At 63.5% G+C, this 16,345-nt stretch overlaps 1 protein-coding gene across 2 annotated transcripts; it reads right to left on the bottom strand.

Annotated features, from left to right (window-relative positions):
• Positions 1-371: 371 nt before the first annotated feature.
• KLHL30 (kelch like family member 30) lies at positions 372-12,973 on the bottom strand. Of its 2 annotated transcripts, none has more exons than XM_047773922.1 (8): positions 12,835-12,973; positions 10,475-11,275; positions 8,714-8,846; positions 6,438-6,524; positions 5,670-5,825; positions 4,425-4,613; positions 3,496-3,641; positions 372-2,155 (listed from the first exon to the last, which is right to left on the bottom strand). In XM_047773922.1, exons 2-8 carry the CDS (start codon positions 11,246-11,248, stop codon positions 1,904-1,906), a joined length of 1,737 nt encoding a protein of 578 aa, XP_047629878.1. In that variant the 5' UTR covers positions 11,249-11,275; positions 12,835-12,973; the 3' UTR covers positions 372-1,903. The 2 variants fall into 2 exon arrangements, with proteins under 2 accessions (XP_047629878.1, XP_047629879.1); XM_047773923.1 differs by having other exon boundaries at positions 2,074-2,155; positions 5,670-5,781.
• Positions 12,974-16,345: the final 3,372 nt, after the last annotated feature.

Raw genomic sequence — 16,345 nt, 5'->3', positions numbered from 1 at the left:
CTTCAGCTCTCTTTTTGGAGTCGGCCTTTGCTCCGCTTGGCCCTGGAGGCAGAGGGGTGATCACAGCTCCCCCCTGTCACCAGCGCTGGCAGCCCCTCGAATGTCACTGAGTCCCCTTCAGCCTGCCCACACCTTGGAAACGGCCCCTCCTTAGACCCTTCTCCATCCCTCAATTTGAGAGGCCTGATCCGGGTGCCCTGACTAGAGGCAGCTTAGCTGATCCCCCAAAGTTGAGGCTTAGGCCCTGGGGTGGGCTATGCCCTCCCCACGTACTGCCCCCATCGCCCCTGGGGCAGGAGGGACCAGACAGCAGGGCTTCCCCAGAACACCACCTTTTCAAATACCCATTTGTGATTTTAAAAAAAAGTCCATTTTGACACATTGAGTCTTTATTAGGAAACTGCACCTTCAAGAAGCATCTGGAACACATTTCAGGAGGTTTTCCTACGGAAACTTTCCTCCTGGTTCTCACCGGCTGACCAGGGGTCCTCACCTCCAGGGCTCGTGGTCCTTCCGGAGGAGACACTCAGGGGGCCCCGCTCTGCCTGGACCCCAGGGGCCAACTCAGTTCTGCCATAAGAAATGGGCACGAGGAGTCAGGGCCGGGAGCAAAGCGGATCGGGATCCATGGAAGCTGGAGGGCCCAGGGCCTTCTTCCTGAGACTATAGGGATGTCAGAGGCCACTCTGGTCCCTGATGGACTCACAGAGGAGCCGCAGGCCGGCCCTCGAGAGAAGCCAGGTCCAAAGGGAGCCGGGAGCTGCCCAGGGCCTCATCGGCGCAGGGGCTGGGCCAGGCTGGACCAAGAACTCCCAATTCGCAGCCCCGTGTCCCCTGACGGAGGCCGTGTCAGAGCGGGGCTGGGCGCTGAGCATCCACGGCAAGTCCTTCGTTGGCCCCTTGGCTACAAACTTGGCCTTGCTCAGGGGGAGTGAGGAGCAAGGAGGTGCCCCAGCTCCGCGAGGGGCCCCAGTCCAGCTCGGGGGGGGGGGGGGGGGCTCCGGGCAGGCTCTCCACCTGCTGGTTCCTCACTCAGGGGCGGCCTGGGAAAAGCCACCGGGGTGCCCAAGAGCCCCTGTGGGCTCCCTTGGGAACCTTCATTCTGATGAAGGGCTTTGTTTGGAAGCAAATCGCCCCCAAGAAACGGGAAATCCTGGCTCTGCCTGCTCGCCTTCCCAGGGAGCCTCACGACCCTCTCCCAGCTCCCGAGGAGGCAGAAGGACCCTCTCTCCTGGCCCCCAGGCCTCGCCCCCTCCCTTCCTGTGCCTCCAAGGTGCTGCCCCCCCCCGGGGGGGGTGGCTGACACAGAAAGAGCTGGGCCTCCTTTGTCCCCAGAAGCAGCCTTTGGAAACAAGGCACCAGCATAAGGCTGGGGGCAGGGAGAGCAGACAGCCCACCCACGCTGGCTCCATGTGTCTGAGGCCCAGAGAGGGCCAGCGGCTGGCCGTGGTCACACAGCTGTGGGACAGGCAGAAGCAGCCCCACAGGGGCCGGGTGCTGAGCCCACTCAAAGCCCTTCGCTCTGTGCCACCCACCCTCTCCAACAGCCTCCACCTCCTGGGCCACTTGGTGTCACCTTCATCTTTGTGGCTCCTCTGAGCCCCTCCGTTGGGACACTGCCAGGAGCCCTCCGTGTTCAGAGAGCACGAGTGTTCTCGCCGCGCTTCCCCGGCCCCGGGCTCCATCCTCCGAGGCCTCAGACACCCCAGGGCAGGAGGGCTGCCTCTCCCTCCACACAGGCACCCAGAGGCCGGGCCCCGGCGGCAGAGACCACGGCCAGCTGCGCCCAGGCAGAGACCTAGAGGGGACAGTGACCTTGAGCCAATAAACAATCCAAAGTGAAAGGGGACTGTCCCCGGGTGGGGGCTGGGCTGGGCCGGCTCCAGGTGCGCCGAGGAGCAGCTTAGGGCTCCTGGGCAGGCCCGAAGGGCTGAGTCCACTTGGAAACGTCCAGGAAGACGGCCGAGGCCCCGTGGTACAGCCAGAGGCGGGGCAGGGCGCCGTGGCGGATCCAAGCGTCGCGCCCGGGGTCGTAGGCCTCCATCTCCACGTGGTAGTCGCCGTCCATGCCCTGCCAGCGGCCCCCCGTCACGTACAGCTCATCGCCCAGCGGCACCAGCGCGCCGTTCTCATGCAGGCTGTGCAGGGCCTGCACCTGTGGACCGTCAGCGGTCAGTGTCCAGTGGGCGGCGGGAGGTGGTGGCCACAGGGGCCCTCGGGGTGGGGGCGCATGGGGAGAGCACGGCCTGCACTCCACTTGACACCCACGTGGGGCACCTGCACCCCTGTGGCCTGGGGTCTCACCCCAGGACCCTCAGACCCTCCCTTCAGCAGGGAGGCCCATACCCCCTCTCCCACCTGTGCTGCCCCCACCTCACTCTCCTAGCCCAGATCTGCTCATGTCTGAAGTTGGGGTGTCAGAGGGGTAGGGGATGTGGAGACCCAAGCCCGGAGCTGTGTCCCAGGGTGAGGTCTGGGCTGGGTGGCTGATTCTCAGTTTTTCTTTCTCGGAGGGGACAGATGTGGCCTCACCCTTACAGATGTCCCTGGGGGCCTGTCCCTCTGCCCCTGCACCTCTTGCCCCAGCCCGTGGCCCTCAGGGGTGCCCGTGGCCCTCAGGGGTGCCCGTGGTGGGGGATGTGGGAAGAGGCTAACAGCTTTCCGAAGGCCAGAGAGATGACGGGGGGACCTTCTGGAAGAGCCTGGGAGGGAAGGGAGGCTTCCGCGTGAAGACAGCAGCGGGCAGGAAACCCCCAGGCCTGGGGAGGACGGAGTGGAGCCCTCGTGGCTGGGACCCCAGCCTAGCACCAGGCTGTGGGCCAGGGGGGCCAGGCTGATGGGCCCAGGAGGAAAATGCCAGCCTGGCAGGGCCCGCCCTGCACCTGTTTTGCCGCTGTCACGGGGGCCTCCGGTCAGCTGAGCGCTGACGCCAGGGGACAGCTGTGGTCAGCAGCGTCACAGAGGCCCTGCTGGTGCCTGGCTGGCCCAGCATGGGCTCCGGGCACTGCCCCTCCTCTTTCTTGGGAAGAAAAGAGCAGACTCTTGAAATGCCCACCTCCCGCTCCCCAGCCCGATGGAGGACGGAGGGAGTAGCAGCCCTGGGGGTGGGGGGAACGGGGTGCCAGGGACGGGCTGCTCCTCCCCCACCGCTTAGCACCCCCCTCCCTGGCTTGACCACCCCCAGGGCTGGGAGACTCACTCCCTCTCAGGCCGACACCAGGTAGGAAGCACTTTCTGAGTCCACAGGGGTCCCTGAGCGCCCCCCCCACTGAGCAGGTTTTGCCCCTTGAGGACGAGGACAGGCCACCATGTACTGGGGACAGAGCATCTACGGTGACCAGTAGCCCTGGTCCTTGGCTCAGGCATCCTCATGCTTGGCCTGGGCTCTGGGCCCTAGTGTCTTCACCTCTTGGTGACACCCCCAGGCCCTGCCGTCCCCAGGCCTGCTCTCTACGGAGTCGGGGGGTCCTGACGGGGGGCAAGGCTGAGGCTCACCTTCTGCCACAGGTTGGCCCCGGGGTCATACACATAGACTTTCTTGGTGTTGTCCCCCACGAGGTAGAGCGCCCCCTGCAGGGCCGCGCAGCGCGGCGAGGACAGGTACTTGGGGAGGAAGGGGGAGGCGATCACGCTCCACGCGTCTGCAGGGACACAGGCCGGGCCCGGTGTCACCAGGTGGGGTCACCTGCACTCCCACCTGCAGTGGGCGTGGGACACCTCACTGAGCCTCACTCCCCTCTGGGGGCCTCGTCCTGCCGCGGGTCCTCGGGAGGGGCTGTCAGGCGCCCGGAGGTTTTGACCTGGCTGCCACCCTACTGCCCACCCTGACGGGGCGTCCCTGTGCCTCGGCCTCTGTTCCGCGGGTCCCCCGGGTCAGGTAACCAGGCCCCTGCCTGACTCTGGCTCTAGACCTGTGGAATCCTCACACCCACCCTGGAAAGTGGGTCCCGTTTTCACCTCCACCGTCCAGAGGATGGACCGGAGGGGGAGAGATGGGCTGGGAGGACTACCTGGTCGGAGAGAGCCCAGCTGGGGCCTAAAGCCTGGCGCAGAGTCTAGAGCCCAAGCTGGCGCCCGTTCCAGGCAGACAGAGCAGCCAGACAGCCTCGGGCCCCGGGGCTGGGCTGGCTTGTCCCTGCCCCGGGCACTCAGCCCACAGCCCCCAGACCTCCAGGCAGGGACAGGGCTGGGGCTCTGTGCCAGTGACCCCCTTGGCTTCCTGTCCCCTGAGTCCCCTGCTTGCCCCCACTATCCATCTCCCGCTGATGAGGCCGTGGCCTTTCGGAGGAGGGCTGCAGCTGCCTCGGCGCCCCCCATCCCAGGCCCCACCCTCCCACTCCCTGGCGTGGGATCCTGGCCACCTGGGCCCTGGCCCTGGCTCACTCCCCCGGCCACGGTGGGAGAGACGGTGCCCTGCCCCTCACCTGCGACGGGGTTGTAGCACTGCAGAGCCAGCGCGTTGTACTTGCAGGCGCTGGAGCCCACCAGGTAGAGGCGGCCCCCGCAGCCGGCCGCCGAGAAGTTGCTGACGTACTTGAGGGCCGGGCTGACGGGCGTCCAGGTGTCCGTGTAGGGGTCGTAGCTCTCCACCTCCACCACGTCCAGCGTGGTACCTGCGGGGGGTGGGGGTCAGGGCTGCAGGGGCGAGGCCGAGGGCCAGTTGCTGGACACACGGGCTCTGAGGCTCCAGAGGGGCCACCGGGATCACGCGGCTGCCCCAGCAGGGGAAGGGACAAAGGAGGATGCGGCCTTGAGAGACAGGTGACATTTTGCAGGGAGGGGCCCCAGGGCCCTGAGAGACGAGGGTGTTTGCCCAAGGCCATGTGACCAAGAAGTGGCAAGGGGACGGCGGGCGCCTCGACCCGGGGACGCCTGACGCGAGGGTGGATGATGCCGCCTTGCAGCAAAGCCCGGCCACTTCAGAGCCCAGCGTGCTTGGAGAGGTGTCCGTGGGGGTCCCCAGGAGGCTGCCACCCCCAGGCCTCCCTTCCCTGGGAAGGAAGACATCAGTCTGAGGGGACCTCCAGCAGCCCCCTGCCCAGCACCAGATGGCTTGGATGTGACAATGACACCGAGCAGCTTGGGGTGGGAGGGCCACCTGCTCTCGCCGGAGCCCATCCGGCCTCTGAGAGCCGCCTTGGGCTTGGGCCCTGTGTGTTCCTTCTACTCTTGGCATCTGGCAGTGGCCTCAGGGCCAGCGTGTCACCTGCAGAGCCCTTGGGAAACTCGCTCAGCCACCCACATTTCATGTCTCAATTGTCCCCTAACCATTTGCGACCCTGGGACGCTAGCTCTAGGGGGTAAGGGGGTTAAGGTGGGCCCTGTGCCGAGGCTGTGGGCATGGTGGGGACAAAGGTGACATCAAAGGGATGTCGCCACGGAGGTGACCCCGAGCTGAGGGCCGAGGCCAAGGTTCTGGGACGGGAGTGGTCGTCCCTGCTGCCAGGCGGAGGCTCAGCTGTCCCTTTGGGGGCTGACTCTGTCCTGCTCTCTGTGTCCCCAGAGTGCATGGACCCAGCCTGGAGCTGGCTACCAAGGCTGGTGCCCGGGCCTCGGCTCGGGACGCCCCGGGAGCAGGTGGCCTGGGTGTGGGGTCCGGAGGCTCCCAGGCCGCAGAGGGGCGGGCAGGGGGCTGGAAGGAGCAGGAGGCCCCGGGGCGGGAGCCTTACCGCCGATGGCGTAGATCTCCCCGTTGAGTGCGGCGCTGGCATGGTTCGTGCGGGCCTTCCGCATGGGCGCCACGGGCCTCCAGGCCGCCTCCTTCAGCGGGAAGCACCAGGCCTGCGTCGTGGACCAGGTGTCCGTCTTGGTGCCCCGAGAGCCCCCTGCCAGGAGAGGCTCTGTCCACTCGGGCGCTCACCCCCTGGGGTCTCCAAGGGTCCTGTCCCCTGCTCCCCATGCCAGGCCTCTGCTGCGGGACCCTGAGCCGGCGGGACCAGGGTGGGACAGTCTAGTCGTGTGACCCGGACAGGCCTCTCCAAGCCGCATAAACACGGGGCCAAGATTGGTGGTTTCAAACCTCCGTCAGTGGAAGCTTTTTTCTCACCCAGATCTTGTGGGGACCCCCAGCTTCTAAGACATAAAAGAGCAGCGTGAACCCCCCACCCCAGGTCACACAGTTCCTTCTGGGGACACCCTGGCCCCCAGGGGGAGGAGGAGGAGTAGCCGCAGGCCCCCCGGAGGGGCCACGGCAGGCAGAACACCGAGTGCCTCCCCGCAGCCTCGGGCGGACCCGTGGGTTTTAAATCTCTCTGTTTTGACGTCCCAGAAAGGTCTGGAAGAGTCTCCACTAAACTGTCAGGGATGCCACGGGGGGGGGGGGGGGGGGCAGGCGGGGGGGGGGGCAGAGTTAGCTCTCACGGCACTGCCTCCAGCGTTCAGGTCTGGGAGCAGACAAGCTGCTGGGGACGAGGCTCCAAGGCGGGACCCCTACCCACCTGTCACATAGACGTCATTGTTCAGGGCCGCCAGCGAGAAGCCCCACTTGTGGTAGTCGGGGAAGTCGGGGAGCGCCATCCACCTCTCTGGGGAAGACAGAGGGCGCTCAGGGGGGCTGGGCTCCCTGCTGTGGCCTCCCCTCCCCCTTTTCCACTCCAGGGGTGCAGAAATGTCCCCTCCCTGGCAGGAAGGTCAGGGGCGGGACTCAGCCCGCACAGTGTGGGGGTGGAGAGGGACCCCTGGCGGGGTAGGGTCCCACGCGGCCTGGGTACCCTGCGGGCCACCGCCAAGCCAGGCTCCCCACATGCCCACACTGGACACGTGTTTGCTATGCCCAGGGCTGCGGGGAGGGGATCGGACCCAGGCTTGTTGTGGGCAGAGCGGGTCCAGCTCCCAGCTCTCCTGCACCGCGACATGGCCTTGGATGAATCCCAGGCTCAGTTTCTTCATCTGTAGAATGGGGGCAAGTCCTGCCTCCCCAGAGGGTGTAGCAGCTCAGGAGCCATGTCTGTACATGGCAGCTGCTCAGCTGATGGTGGCTGTTAAAATGACTGTCCCTAACATGAGCGACAGAGTCATGCACCCAGGCTGCACCTGCCATCATGAAGCTCCTTGAGGTGCACTGAAACAGGAGGTGAGAGAGTGCTTTGAGGAGTGGCTCAGCGGAAACGAATCTGACTAGTATCCAAGAGCATGCGAGTTCGATCCCTGGCCTCACTCAGTGGGTTAAGGCTCTGGCATTGCCATGAGCTGTGGTGTAGGTTGCAGACGCAGCTCAGATCTGGTGTGGCTATGGCTGTGGTGTAGGCTGGTGGCTACAGCTCCGACTAGACCCCTGGCCTGGGAACCTCCATATACTGTAGGTTCAGCTCTAAAAAGACCAAAAAAAAAAAAAAAAAAGCTTTGAAAAAACCAAGATGAGACAATTATCCCGGGAAAGCTTACCTCCTATAAATGGACCCGCCTTGGGTGTTTGCGGACAGCTGAGAGAGCCGGGCCCGGGGTGTCCCCAGGAAGACTGTTTACTGTTTACAGTAGTTTCCGACCTTGCTGGGCAGCTGCCCGCTGGGCCAGGACTGTGTGTGCCCCTGACTCATGTCTGTGTCTGTGCAGGGTGGGGACTGCCCCGCGGTCACCAGGCCTTTGCCCGCCAGTGTGCCCCCTGCCGCCCTCCCCCCGGGGTCGGAGGGACAGCTGCTCCCAGGCTCATCTCCTGACGTCAGCCCCAAATCCCCTCTCGTCAGCCCCTGACCTGGGACAGCCGGCCTTGGCCTTCCTGGAGCCCGCCAGCCGCTGACACCACGGGGGTGGTGGCCACCTGCCCGGCGGCCCCAGGACAGCAGCCAGGGCATCAGTGCTTTCCAAAGGGCCTCTCGGAGCCAGTGTGACCCCCCCGCCGCTGCCTCTGTCCCCTCTTTCCCAGGGGAATGTGATGGGAGTCTGGTCCCACCCACGGGCCTGGCCCCCCCTTTCTGCGGGCTCCTCATTACTACTGTTCAAGGAGCCCATCCCGCTGATGAAGAAACTGAAGCTCCAGAAGGGGAGCTGAGCTGCTCGAAAGGGAGTTCCCACTGTGGCTCAGTGGGTTAAGAACCCGACTAGTATCCATGAGGAGGCGGGGTTCAATTCCGGGCCTCACTCAGTGGGTTAAGGATTCGGTGTTGCCGTGAACTGCATTGTATGTCAAGATATGGCTCGGATCCGGTGTTGCTGTGGCTGTGGTGTAGGCCAGCAGTTACAACTCCGATTTGCTCCCTAGCCTGGAAACTTCCATATGCCGCAGGTGCGGCCCTAAAAAGAAAAAAAAAAAGAACCCATGGGGCTGACCCAGACCCTGAGCCCTCACCCCAGGCAGCCTGCACTCCCAACCCCCTGTTCTCCCCCAGGGCTGAGGCCCCACTGGGTCCAGGGTGGGGACACTAAGAAGCAGCTGGCCAGACCGCCCCTGCCACTCGGGCTGGCGGCCACCTTTCCACCCAATGCAGCAGGATGGTAGAACCCTCCACCCCTGGCCCCAGGGAGCAAAAAACCAAAGTCGGGGCCTGGAGCTGGAGAGAGAGGGGCCACAGTGCCCCCACACTCAGCCTTCTCTCCCCTGCCAGGGCCCCTGGTTCCCCTGCAGCCTCCCGCGTGCTGTGAGGACAGTGGACACAGGCGGGCCCCTGTTATCTGGGCATCTCGCTGGCTCCACCTGCAGAGTGGACACAAGTGGCTCATGTCAGGATGCAGGGACAGAGGGTCTGAGCTCTGGGGGCCCGCTGCGGGGGGTACTCACGGGCCTTGGTGTCGTAGAAGGCGAAGTTCCCGGGCTGGGGGGCCAGCTCCTCGGCGCCCTCCTCCTCCTCCAGCGCCCGCCCGCCCACCACCACCAGAACCTCCTCCAGCTTCTGCGGGAGGGCCAGCAGCGCCTGCAGAGCCAGGAGGGCTGGGGTCAGGGTCAGAGGCGGGGGCAGACTGTCTGCTCCGTGCTGTTTTCAGAGGCAGGTGATGACCTGGGTGTTGGGGGCAGTGTGGGTCCAGAGTGTGGCCCTGAGTCAGTGCACGTGCATGGGGTGGGGTGGGCTTGAGTGCGTACACACATACACACACGCACACGCACACACACATGCTGTGGGCTGGTGAGGGCAGCGAGCACCAGCGCTGGGACAGGTGGAGTGGCAGGTCCTTGTGTGCCCAAGCCTGAGACCTGCTCCCCTCCCAGCAGCCCTTGCACACATTTTGGAATCATTCCTGCACCACCTTCTCAACCAAACCCCAGGCCCTGAGCGCCCAATCCCCCACCTAAGTCCCCTCCCTGCCCCCAGGAGTCCAGCTCCCCTGGGCCAGCCGGAAGCAGGTGGCACTAGGACAGCCTTGGCCCAGCAGAAAATGCTGGAATGTTTCCATTCTCATGGGTAAGTAACCACAGCCTGGAGCTCCAGGGCTCCGGGGTCCCCTGCCTCTCTGACCTGCCCTTGAACTTCCAGACTTCCGGCCACCAGCAATTATGGGGAGACCACATGCCGGGTGAGGCCCCCAGCTGGCTCCAGCATGAGGCCCACTGGGTGCCTGGTGGTGCCCAGGGGTGCCTGGCTGTGCAGCAACTGGTATTTGCCACCTCACCCCCTGCTGCTGGCCTGAGCCGTGGCTTTGTCCCCAGACGTGTCTCCTAAGAAGTCCTTCTGAGCAAGGCCTGAGCAGGCTGGTTGGCAGCGGACAGATGCCGGCTCCTTGTCTCTGTCACACCCTGGCCTGTCACTTCGCTAGGACCTGCCGGCCCGCCAGGCCCCCTGCCAGCAGATAGGAAATTGCACCCCATAAACGCTGTGGGCAGGTGGTGGCCGGCTGCCCTGCCCGTCCGTGCCCCCTGCCTGCCTGCGCACACGCTGGGTAGTCTTCCTGGATTATTTCCCTCCTGCTAAGCTCGGATCCTTCCTCTAAAGCCCAGCTCAGTTGCTGCCTCCTCTGGAGAGCTCTCTCCGACAGCCCGCCTCCCAGGATGCCCCAGTTCAGCCCTGGCCTTTCTTGCTGCCTTGGGTGTGTTTGCAGGCGTGTCCCCGCCAAGCTGTGGGCTCCTTCAACACAGGGGTTGGGGAGTTCCCGTTGTGGCTCAGCAGTAACGAACCCGACTAGTATCCATGAGGACTCAGGTTCGATCCCTGGCCTCGCTCAGTGGGTTAAGGATCTGGCATTGCCGTGGGCTGTGGTGTAGGTCTCAGAAGGGGCTCAGACCCCGCGTTGCTGTGGCTGTGGTGTAGGCTGGTGGCTGCAGCTCTCGTTCAACCCCTAGCCTGGAAACCTCCATGTACTGCGGGTTCAGCCCTGAAAAGACCAAAAAAAAAAAAAATCACTCCTGGGTTCCCTCAGCCTTCGCGGCCAGGGTATGGCACACACGAGGGCATAACCTGCAATTGGGGGGATAATCTGTGACCCCCTCTGGCAATCAGCCCAAGAGAGGCAGAGTCCCAAGGTTGGGGACACTTTGGGGACACCTGCTTCAAGTGTCTCCCTGCCCAGTCTCTGGGGCTCCTCCCCCCGCTTCCCGCCCCTCACTCACCGCCTCGTGGCCCTGGGACAAGGCCTCCCGACAGGCCTCTGACTCCCGGATCAGCGGCTCTGTGGCCAGCAGCTGCTGCATGTGGGGTCTGGGCACAGCGTCCAGGTGCACCAGGCCCAGCAGCTCCGGTAGGTGGGCTGCCCGGGCCTGGGAGTCATGGCGCACCCAGCGCAGCAGGGCCTCCAGCCGGCTTTGCTCCGGCTGTACCTGCAGCAGGTCGCTGGCCAGACAAGTGGCCAGGCGCTCCTGGGACAGCTGCAGGAACTCATCCTCGCGAGCCACGGCCTCAAAGTTCTCCCGCAGGAAGGCCCAGGCCTTGGCAGCCACGCCCAGCAGCCCCTGCTGCTCCCCGAACTCGCAGATGCCCAGGCAGTTGGTGGCGTCCAGCTGCTGCTGCAGGTAGCGGCCACAGACCTTCTGCACGGCAGGGAAGTGCAGGCGCGCGGCCGTGCGGGTCAGCGCCTCCACGTTGGCCTGGGTGATGGTCAGCCGGCCCGTGTACACGAAGTCCACCAGCTGCGCCACCCCTGCGGGCTCCACGTCCCGCAGCTCCACGCGCGCCGAGAAGCTCTCAGCAAAGTCGCCGGCGAACATGGCGTGGAAGTAGGGGCTGCTCAGCGCCAGGAGGCCCCGGTGGCAGGGCAGCTCCCGGCCGCCCACCAGCAGCGTGACGTCGGCCAGCTTGGGCTGGGAGCGCAGCCGCTGCAGCCCGTCCAGCATGTCCTGGGCATGCGAGGGCAAGTGGAAGTCCAGGTCGTCCACGTTGCGCACCATGACTGCACGAGGGGTCCCCACGCACTCCTAGGGACCAGAGTGAGCAGGGTCAGCCGGGGGACAGTCTCGTCTGCCCGAGCCACCTGTCCGTCTGCCCATCTGTCTTCCTCTCCAACCCCAAGGAGCCCTGGCTGAGCATCACCTGTGTGTGAAATGCCTTCTCCAGCCTCTCACCTAAGCCAGCCTCACAGCCCCGGGGTCTTTCCCGTGCTACGGAGGAGGTGAGGCTCAGAGAGGGCAGGCAATCGGGGCAGGACGGACCAGCACCAGAGTCCAAGCCTCTGCCCCTGCCCCCGCAGCCTGGTCCATGCAGATCTCTGGGCTGGAGGGTGGGGATTCCTGCACCCCCCCGCCCCCAGGTGGCCTCCTCTGCTCCCAGGTCCCACAGCACTGGGGAGGGCATCGGTGTTTGAATAGTTTCTGCCCCGTGGATCCTCAGTGGGCGTGCTTCTGTGGAACAGCAAAAAAGCCTCATGTCGCCTGTCCCAGACCCCACAGCTTGGACGTGGAGGAGCCAGGCTTGGGGGCCCAGGCCCTGAACCCCCAGGTTACAAGTTGCTGGGGAGCTTGGTAAGGACCAGCAGGGAAAGGAAATTTTCTGGGAGGCAATCGCAATTCAGACGCCTGATTCAGCAAATCCAGTCCTGGGCTCATTTCTTTACGTGCCTATTTCTTTATGATCTTCTGCTAAATTTTTGCCATAAAAAAACTGCCCTGGAGAAGTTCCACGCACATGCTCTCCCCTGAAGGACCAGCGCGGCAAGAAGCCGCACCCCAGAAGCGGTGTCCGCCAGGGGGCGCCTTTGGAGCCACCAAAGGGAAGGCCAGCGCAGAATGCCTGGGAAATCAGGGCCCCAAAGTGACAAAGCCCCACAAAGAGAACTGTGCTCTGCAGTCGCCCCAGGGCAGGCGTGTGGGTGGTGGGAGTTTAAGCAGAGAGGTACCCGAGGAACCCAGCTCTGCCCGTGCCCCGGCCAGCGTCCATCCTGCTGGACCCCCTCCCGGCAAGGCCCTCCCCGGGGAGCGCAGGAGATTAGTCAGGCGGCCACCACCCCACAGGCCTCGCATTCCCGTCATTGCTGTGTTCCTCTTGGCCGGCAGCTGCAGCAAGGGGGCTGGCGGGCCGGGCGTGCTGGCCATCCTCCCGTGGGGCCACAGGTTGTCTGCTGACACCTGCAGCCCCGCAGTCTCGGCCTGAGTCTCGGCCTCGGGATTCTGGAGGCTCTCAGAGCCTCCACTGGGTGCCCGCCCAGGCCAGGAGTGGGAGAGCAGCGGGGGCAGGACAGCAAAGGGCCGGAACCAGCTCTGGCCCCGGCCTGGATGCTGCAGCCCTGGCCGCAGTCAGAGGTGTGGTCCAGCCTCCCCCCCTCGCCACCCTGTCCTCTTCTCCAACCATGGCGTGGAAGGAAGCACCCCTATGCACCCCCACCCCACCCTGAGGGGCCTGGCTTGCCCAGCATGAGCGGTCTCCCCCCAAGGCACGCAGCTCTGAGACCTCCAAGCCCCAGGGCTCCCGCTGTAACCCACCCTCCCTGCTTGGCCCCACACAGTCCTCTCCTCCCGCTTCCGTCCGCCCCTGACCCTACCTCTCTCTCTCGGCACCTGGACCTCCTCTCAGGACTCAGGCTAGAGAATAGGACTGCCCAGCCGGCAAGGCAGCGCGGAAGGCCTGCTGGGATGTGACTGGGCAGACAGGGCTGGGCTGGGCTGGGCAGCCACGTGGGGACACAGGGGTATTTTTAGCCTCTGTCGGCATGGGGTGGGGGGGAGGATGGCCAGTGGGGGAGGGAGAGGGTGACAGCTCCTCCCTGGCTGTCCTCTCTGAAAGCCCACACAGGAGCCTCCTGTGACCCCTGGGCCAGGACAGGTGGCAGCAGGCATTCCTGGGCCTGGCCGAGTCTGGGCTCCCCTCCCAGTGGTGTTGGGCCAGGGGCTGGGGTGCCGCTCCCCCACCTCTGTCTCTGAGCTGGGGATGCAGGGGCCCCACGGAGGTCCTGGTTTAGGGCTTGGACCTCGTGAGGGCACAGATACCAGCTTCCCTGTGGTTACTGACAGATGCCCACGTGGCTTCTTAGTCTCTGCCAAGTGGGAAGAAGAGATTGTCATGAAGACATGCAGGTTGCTCCGCAAAGACTTTCAAAACCTGGGCTGTCTGGTGGCAGGGAGTCTCAGTGGTAAAAGCTGGTGACAGGGACATGAAATCCCAAGGCTCTGTCCCTCTGTCCCTTGGCCTTGGGCCTGCCTCTTGTTTCATCGTGCATGCATGCCAAAGACGCTGAGAAATGCGGCGGCGGCAGCTCACAGCCTCCCCAGAGGCTGGGTTCAGTCCCAGGGGAATCACTCACGTGGGTCTCCTCGGGGCTCCTGACCGAGTCTGGGGGTTGTGCCTGGGGCTGAAAGGGCATCTCTCCTGTCAGTGGTCAGAGTGCAGCTTCCCAGCCCGGGGCCAGCGGGATGCAGGAGAGAAGACGCAGCCAGGCGGGGCCTGGGTGAGGGGCTCCACCTGTCAGCCGCTTCTTCCTGTGTCCACTGGGGCCTTAGGAATAAGCATTTGCCAGGTGCTGGGACACGGAGGGGCCAGGCGGGCCAAGGCTGACAGAGGCCACCCGACGCCCACTAAGGCCTGGCTGGATGCTCTTGGGGCGCAGGGAGGCCCAGGGGCCCAGGGGACAGCCCTCACTCCTGGCAAGGTTAGGTAATTGCCCAAGGTGTCTGGGTGTCATGACAGCTCTGCTCCAGGACAGATGGCTCCTGCCCCTCCTGCTGCTGGTCCTGCTCCCGGCTGGGTGCGGTTGTGAGCTGACGGGAAGGCACGGACATTACAGAACCAATACAGCCCAGCTGGTTACCTGTTCCCAAGGCGCTTCTATACTCTGCTCACGGATCACATACTTTCTTCCCCAGCCCAGCCCTGTCGTAGCCCAGCCCAGCTCAGCCCAGACCAGCCCGGTCATAGCCCAGCCCAGCCCAGCCAGCCCAAGGCCAATACAGCCCAGCCCAGCCCAGGCCAGTCCAGCCATAGCCCAGCCCAGCCCAGCCAGCCCAAGGCCCTTCCCTGGCCCTAGAGCCCTAGGACTCTTCCCCTAGCCTTAGGCATCAGCTTCACCCCCGGGGGGCCTCATGGATGTCCCCAACTCTCTGTGTCCAGGGCCATCTGGGGAGGGTGCTGGAGCAGAAACAGAGGCTTTGCACTGGCCTCCCATCCCCCACCTCATCTGCAGGCAGAACACAAAGGGTTCCTGCATTAGTGCATTCCCACACTCAGACTCAGGCTGGAGGAAATGAGGACAGGGGACTCTGACGACAGGCCACTGTCACAGGGAGCTGACTCCCCTTGGGCATGGCACGGTGTGCCAAGAATGGAGGCCCTACAGGGACCCAGCGCCTCGGATGACAGGTCAGTTTGGGAAACTCGAAACCAGGGGCTCAACCGCTTCTCATCATCAGATTGCTAACGAGTGGTGCCGTTTTTAAAAATACGCTGCTTGCTTCTTTTCATGATGATAAAAATAACACGGTCATGGCGGAAAATTTGGAAAACACGGAATATAAAGCAGAAAATGCCACTGGTAGAAAATCCCGCACCAACAGGCTGAGCTCCCCTCCCGTCTCCCACCCGCAGCTGCAGAGGGACCGCGGTGCGTGCTGGGTCTGGTCTTATCATTGGAGAGTCTATCATGGGCATTTCTGATGTGGGTCATCTTTGAAAATACGATTTTTAATTCCATCATAATGGGGACATACTTTTAAGACGGTGGAAGTGGAGCTCCCACCTTTGTGGCTCAGCAGGTTAAGGACCCAAAGGGGACTCCGTGAGGATGCAGGTTCGATCCCTGGCCTCGCTCAGTGGGTTAAGGATCCAGAGATGCCATGAGCTGTGGTGTAGGTCGCAGATGCGGCTCGGATCTGGCGTGGCTGTGGCCGTGGTGTAGGCCGGCGGCTACAGCTCCGATGCCACCCCTAGCCTGGGAACCTCCATGGGCCGCTGACGGTGCGGCCTTAAAAAGGAAAAAGAAGAAGGAGAAAGAGAAGGAGAAGGAAAAAGAGGAGGAGGAGGAGGAGGAGGTGGACGTGACACTAGTCGCTTCTGTTAATGGACCCGCAGACTGTGCCCCGTTTTGCACTAGGGTAGCTAGAGCAGTGTCGCCCCAGTAATAAGTCCCCCAGAATGGAGTCAGAGAGTGCCATCGCGGACTTAAAGCATGTGTCACCTTTACAGCTCGATGCGAGAACCCAGGGTGGCCCAGCCCGGGTGAGTGAGGCACTCTCTCCAGCAGGAGGTCTCTCCCCCTGGCCTGGTGCCATCAAGGTCCCGCAGGACCAGGCCCGCCCACCCCTCAGCGGTGATTCACGGATTTCTCTGCTCCCGGTATTTTTATTCCGTCTGCCATTTATTTGGGGCTTGGGACCATGAGGTCATACATTTTTCCCCCGAATAGTTACCAGCGTCCTCAGGGCTATTATTAAGATCTTTCCTCTGTGGATTTGCGATGATACCTTTATTTTGAGAGCAGCGTCTTCTGAGTGGAGTGTCTCTGCTTCCTCTCTCCTGGTCTGTGCAAGTAACTGCAGACCTTGTTGGATGGACTTTTGCTCTATAATTTTGACATCTTCATGTCTGAAATGAAAGTCTCTTCATTGCTGGTCTATTTAAAATGCTCTGGTCTGTTGTACCTGTTATCTGCTGCTGCATAACAAATAACCCCGAAAATCTAGCCTCTTCGAACAACAAGCATTTATTATCCCACACAGTGTCATGGCTCTGGGAGTGCTCTAAGGGATGGTTCTGCCTCAGGAGCTGTCCTTAGCTGGCTCCAAGGGGCCACCAGACTGCAGTCATCTGAAGGCTGGACTGGGGCAGGGGGGGCTCACGCGGACCCAACATGGCAGCTGGTGCCCCCCAAAAGAAGACAGCAACCAGCACAGGAGTCCCCCGTCTCCTGCGTGGAGGTGCTCTCTGGCTTCTGCTGCATTCTCAGCGACCACGTGGGGGGCCCCACCGGACGTGACCTCCAGGAGGTGGGGGTCTTCTTGTAGGCGGACCCCCACAGCTGGCTTTATTCGTGGTTTCATTCAAAATAACTTTAGAGTCATTCA

The sequence above is a fragment of the Phacochoerus africanus genome, chromosome 3 (genome assembly GCF_016906955.1).
Source record: "Phacochoerus africanus isolate WHEZ1 chromosome 3, ROS_Pafr_v1, whole genome shotgun sequence".
NCBI classification, from domain to species: domain Eukaryota; kingdom Metazoa; phylum Chordata; class Mammalia; order Artiodactyla; family Suidae; genus Phacochoerus; species Phacochoerus africanus.
The sequence above is the reverse complement of the archived record's forward strand: the minus strand, read 5'-3'. Positions and strand labels throughout refer to the sequence as shown.

Excerpts from the sequence above, each read along its gene's own strand:
- KLHL30 (XM_047773922.1), bottom strand. The coding sequence starts at position 11,248 with ATGGTGCGCAACGTGGACGACCTGGACTTCCACTTGCCCTCGCATGCC. Across the intron at positions 4,614-5,669 it reads GGAGATCTACGCCATCGGCG|GTACCACGCTGGACGTGGTG; the intron begins GTAAGGCTCCCG and ends CACCCCCCGCAG. Across the intron at positions 2,156-3,495 it reads GGGCCAACCTGTGGCAGAAG|GTGCAGGCCCTGCACAGCCT; the intron begins GTGAGCCTCAGC and ends GACGGTCCACAG.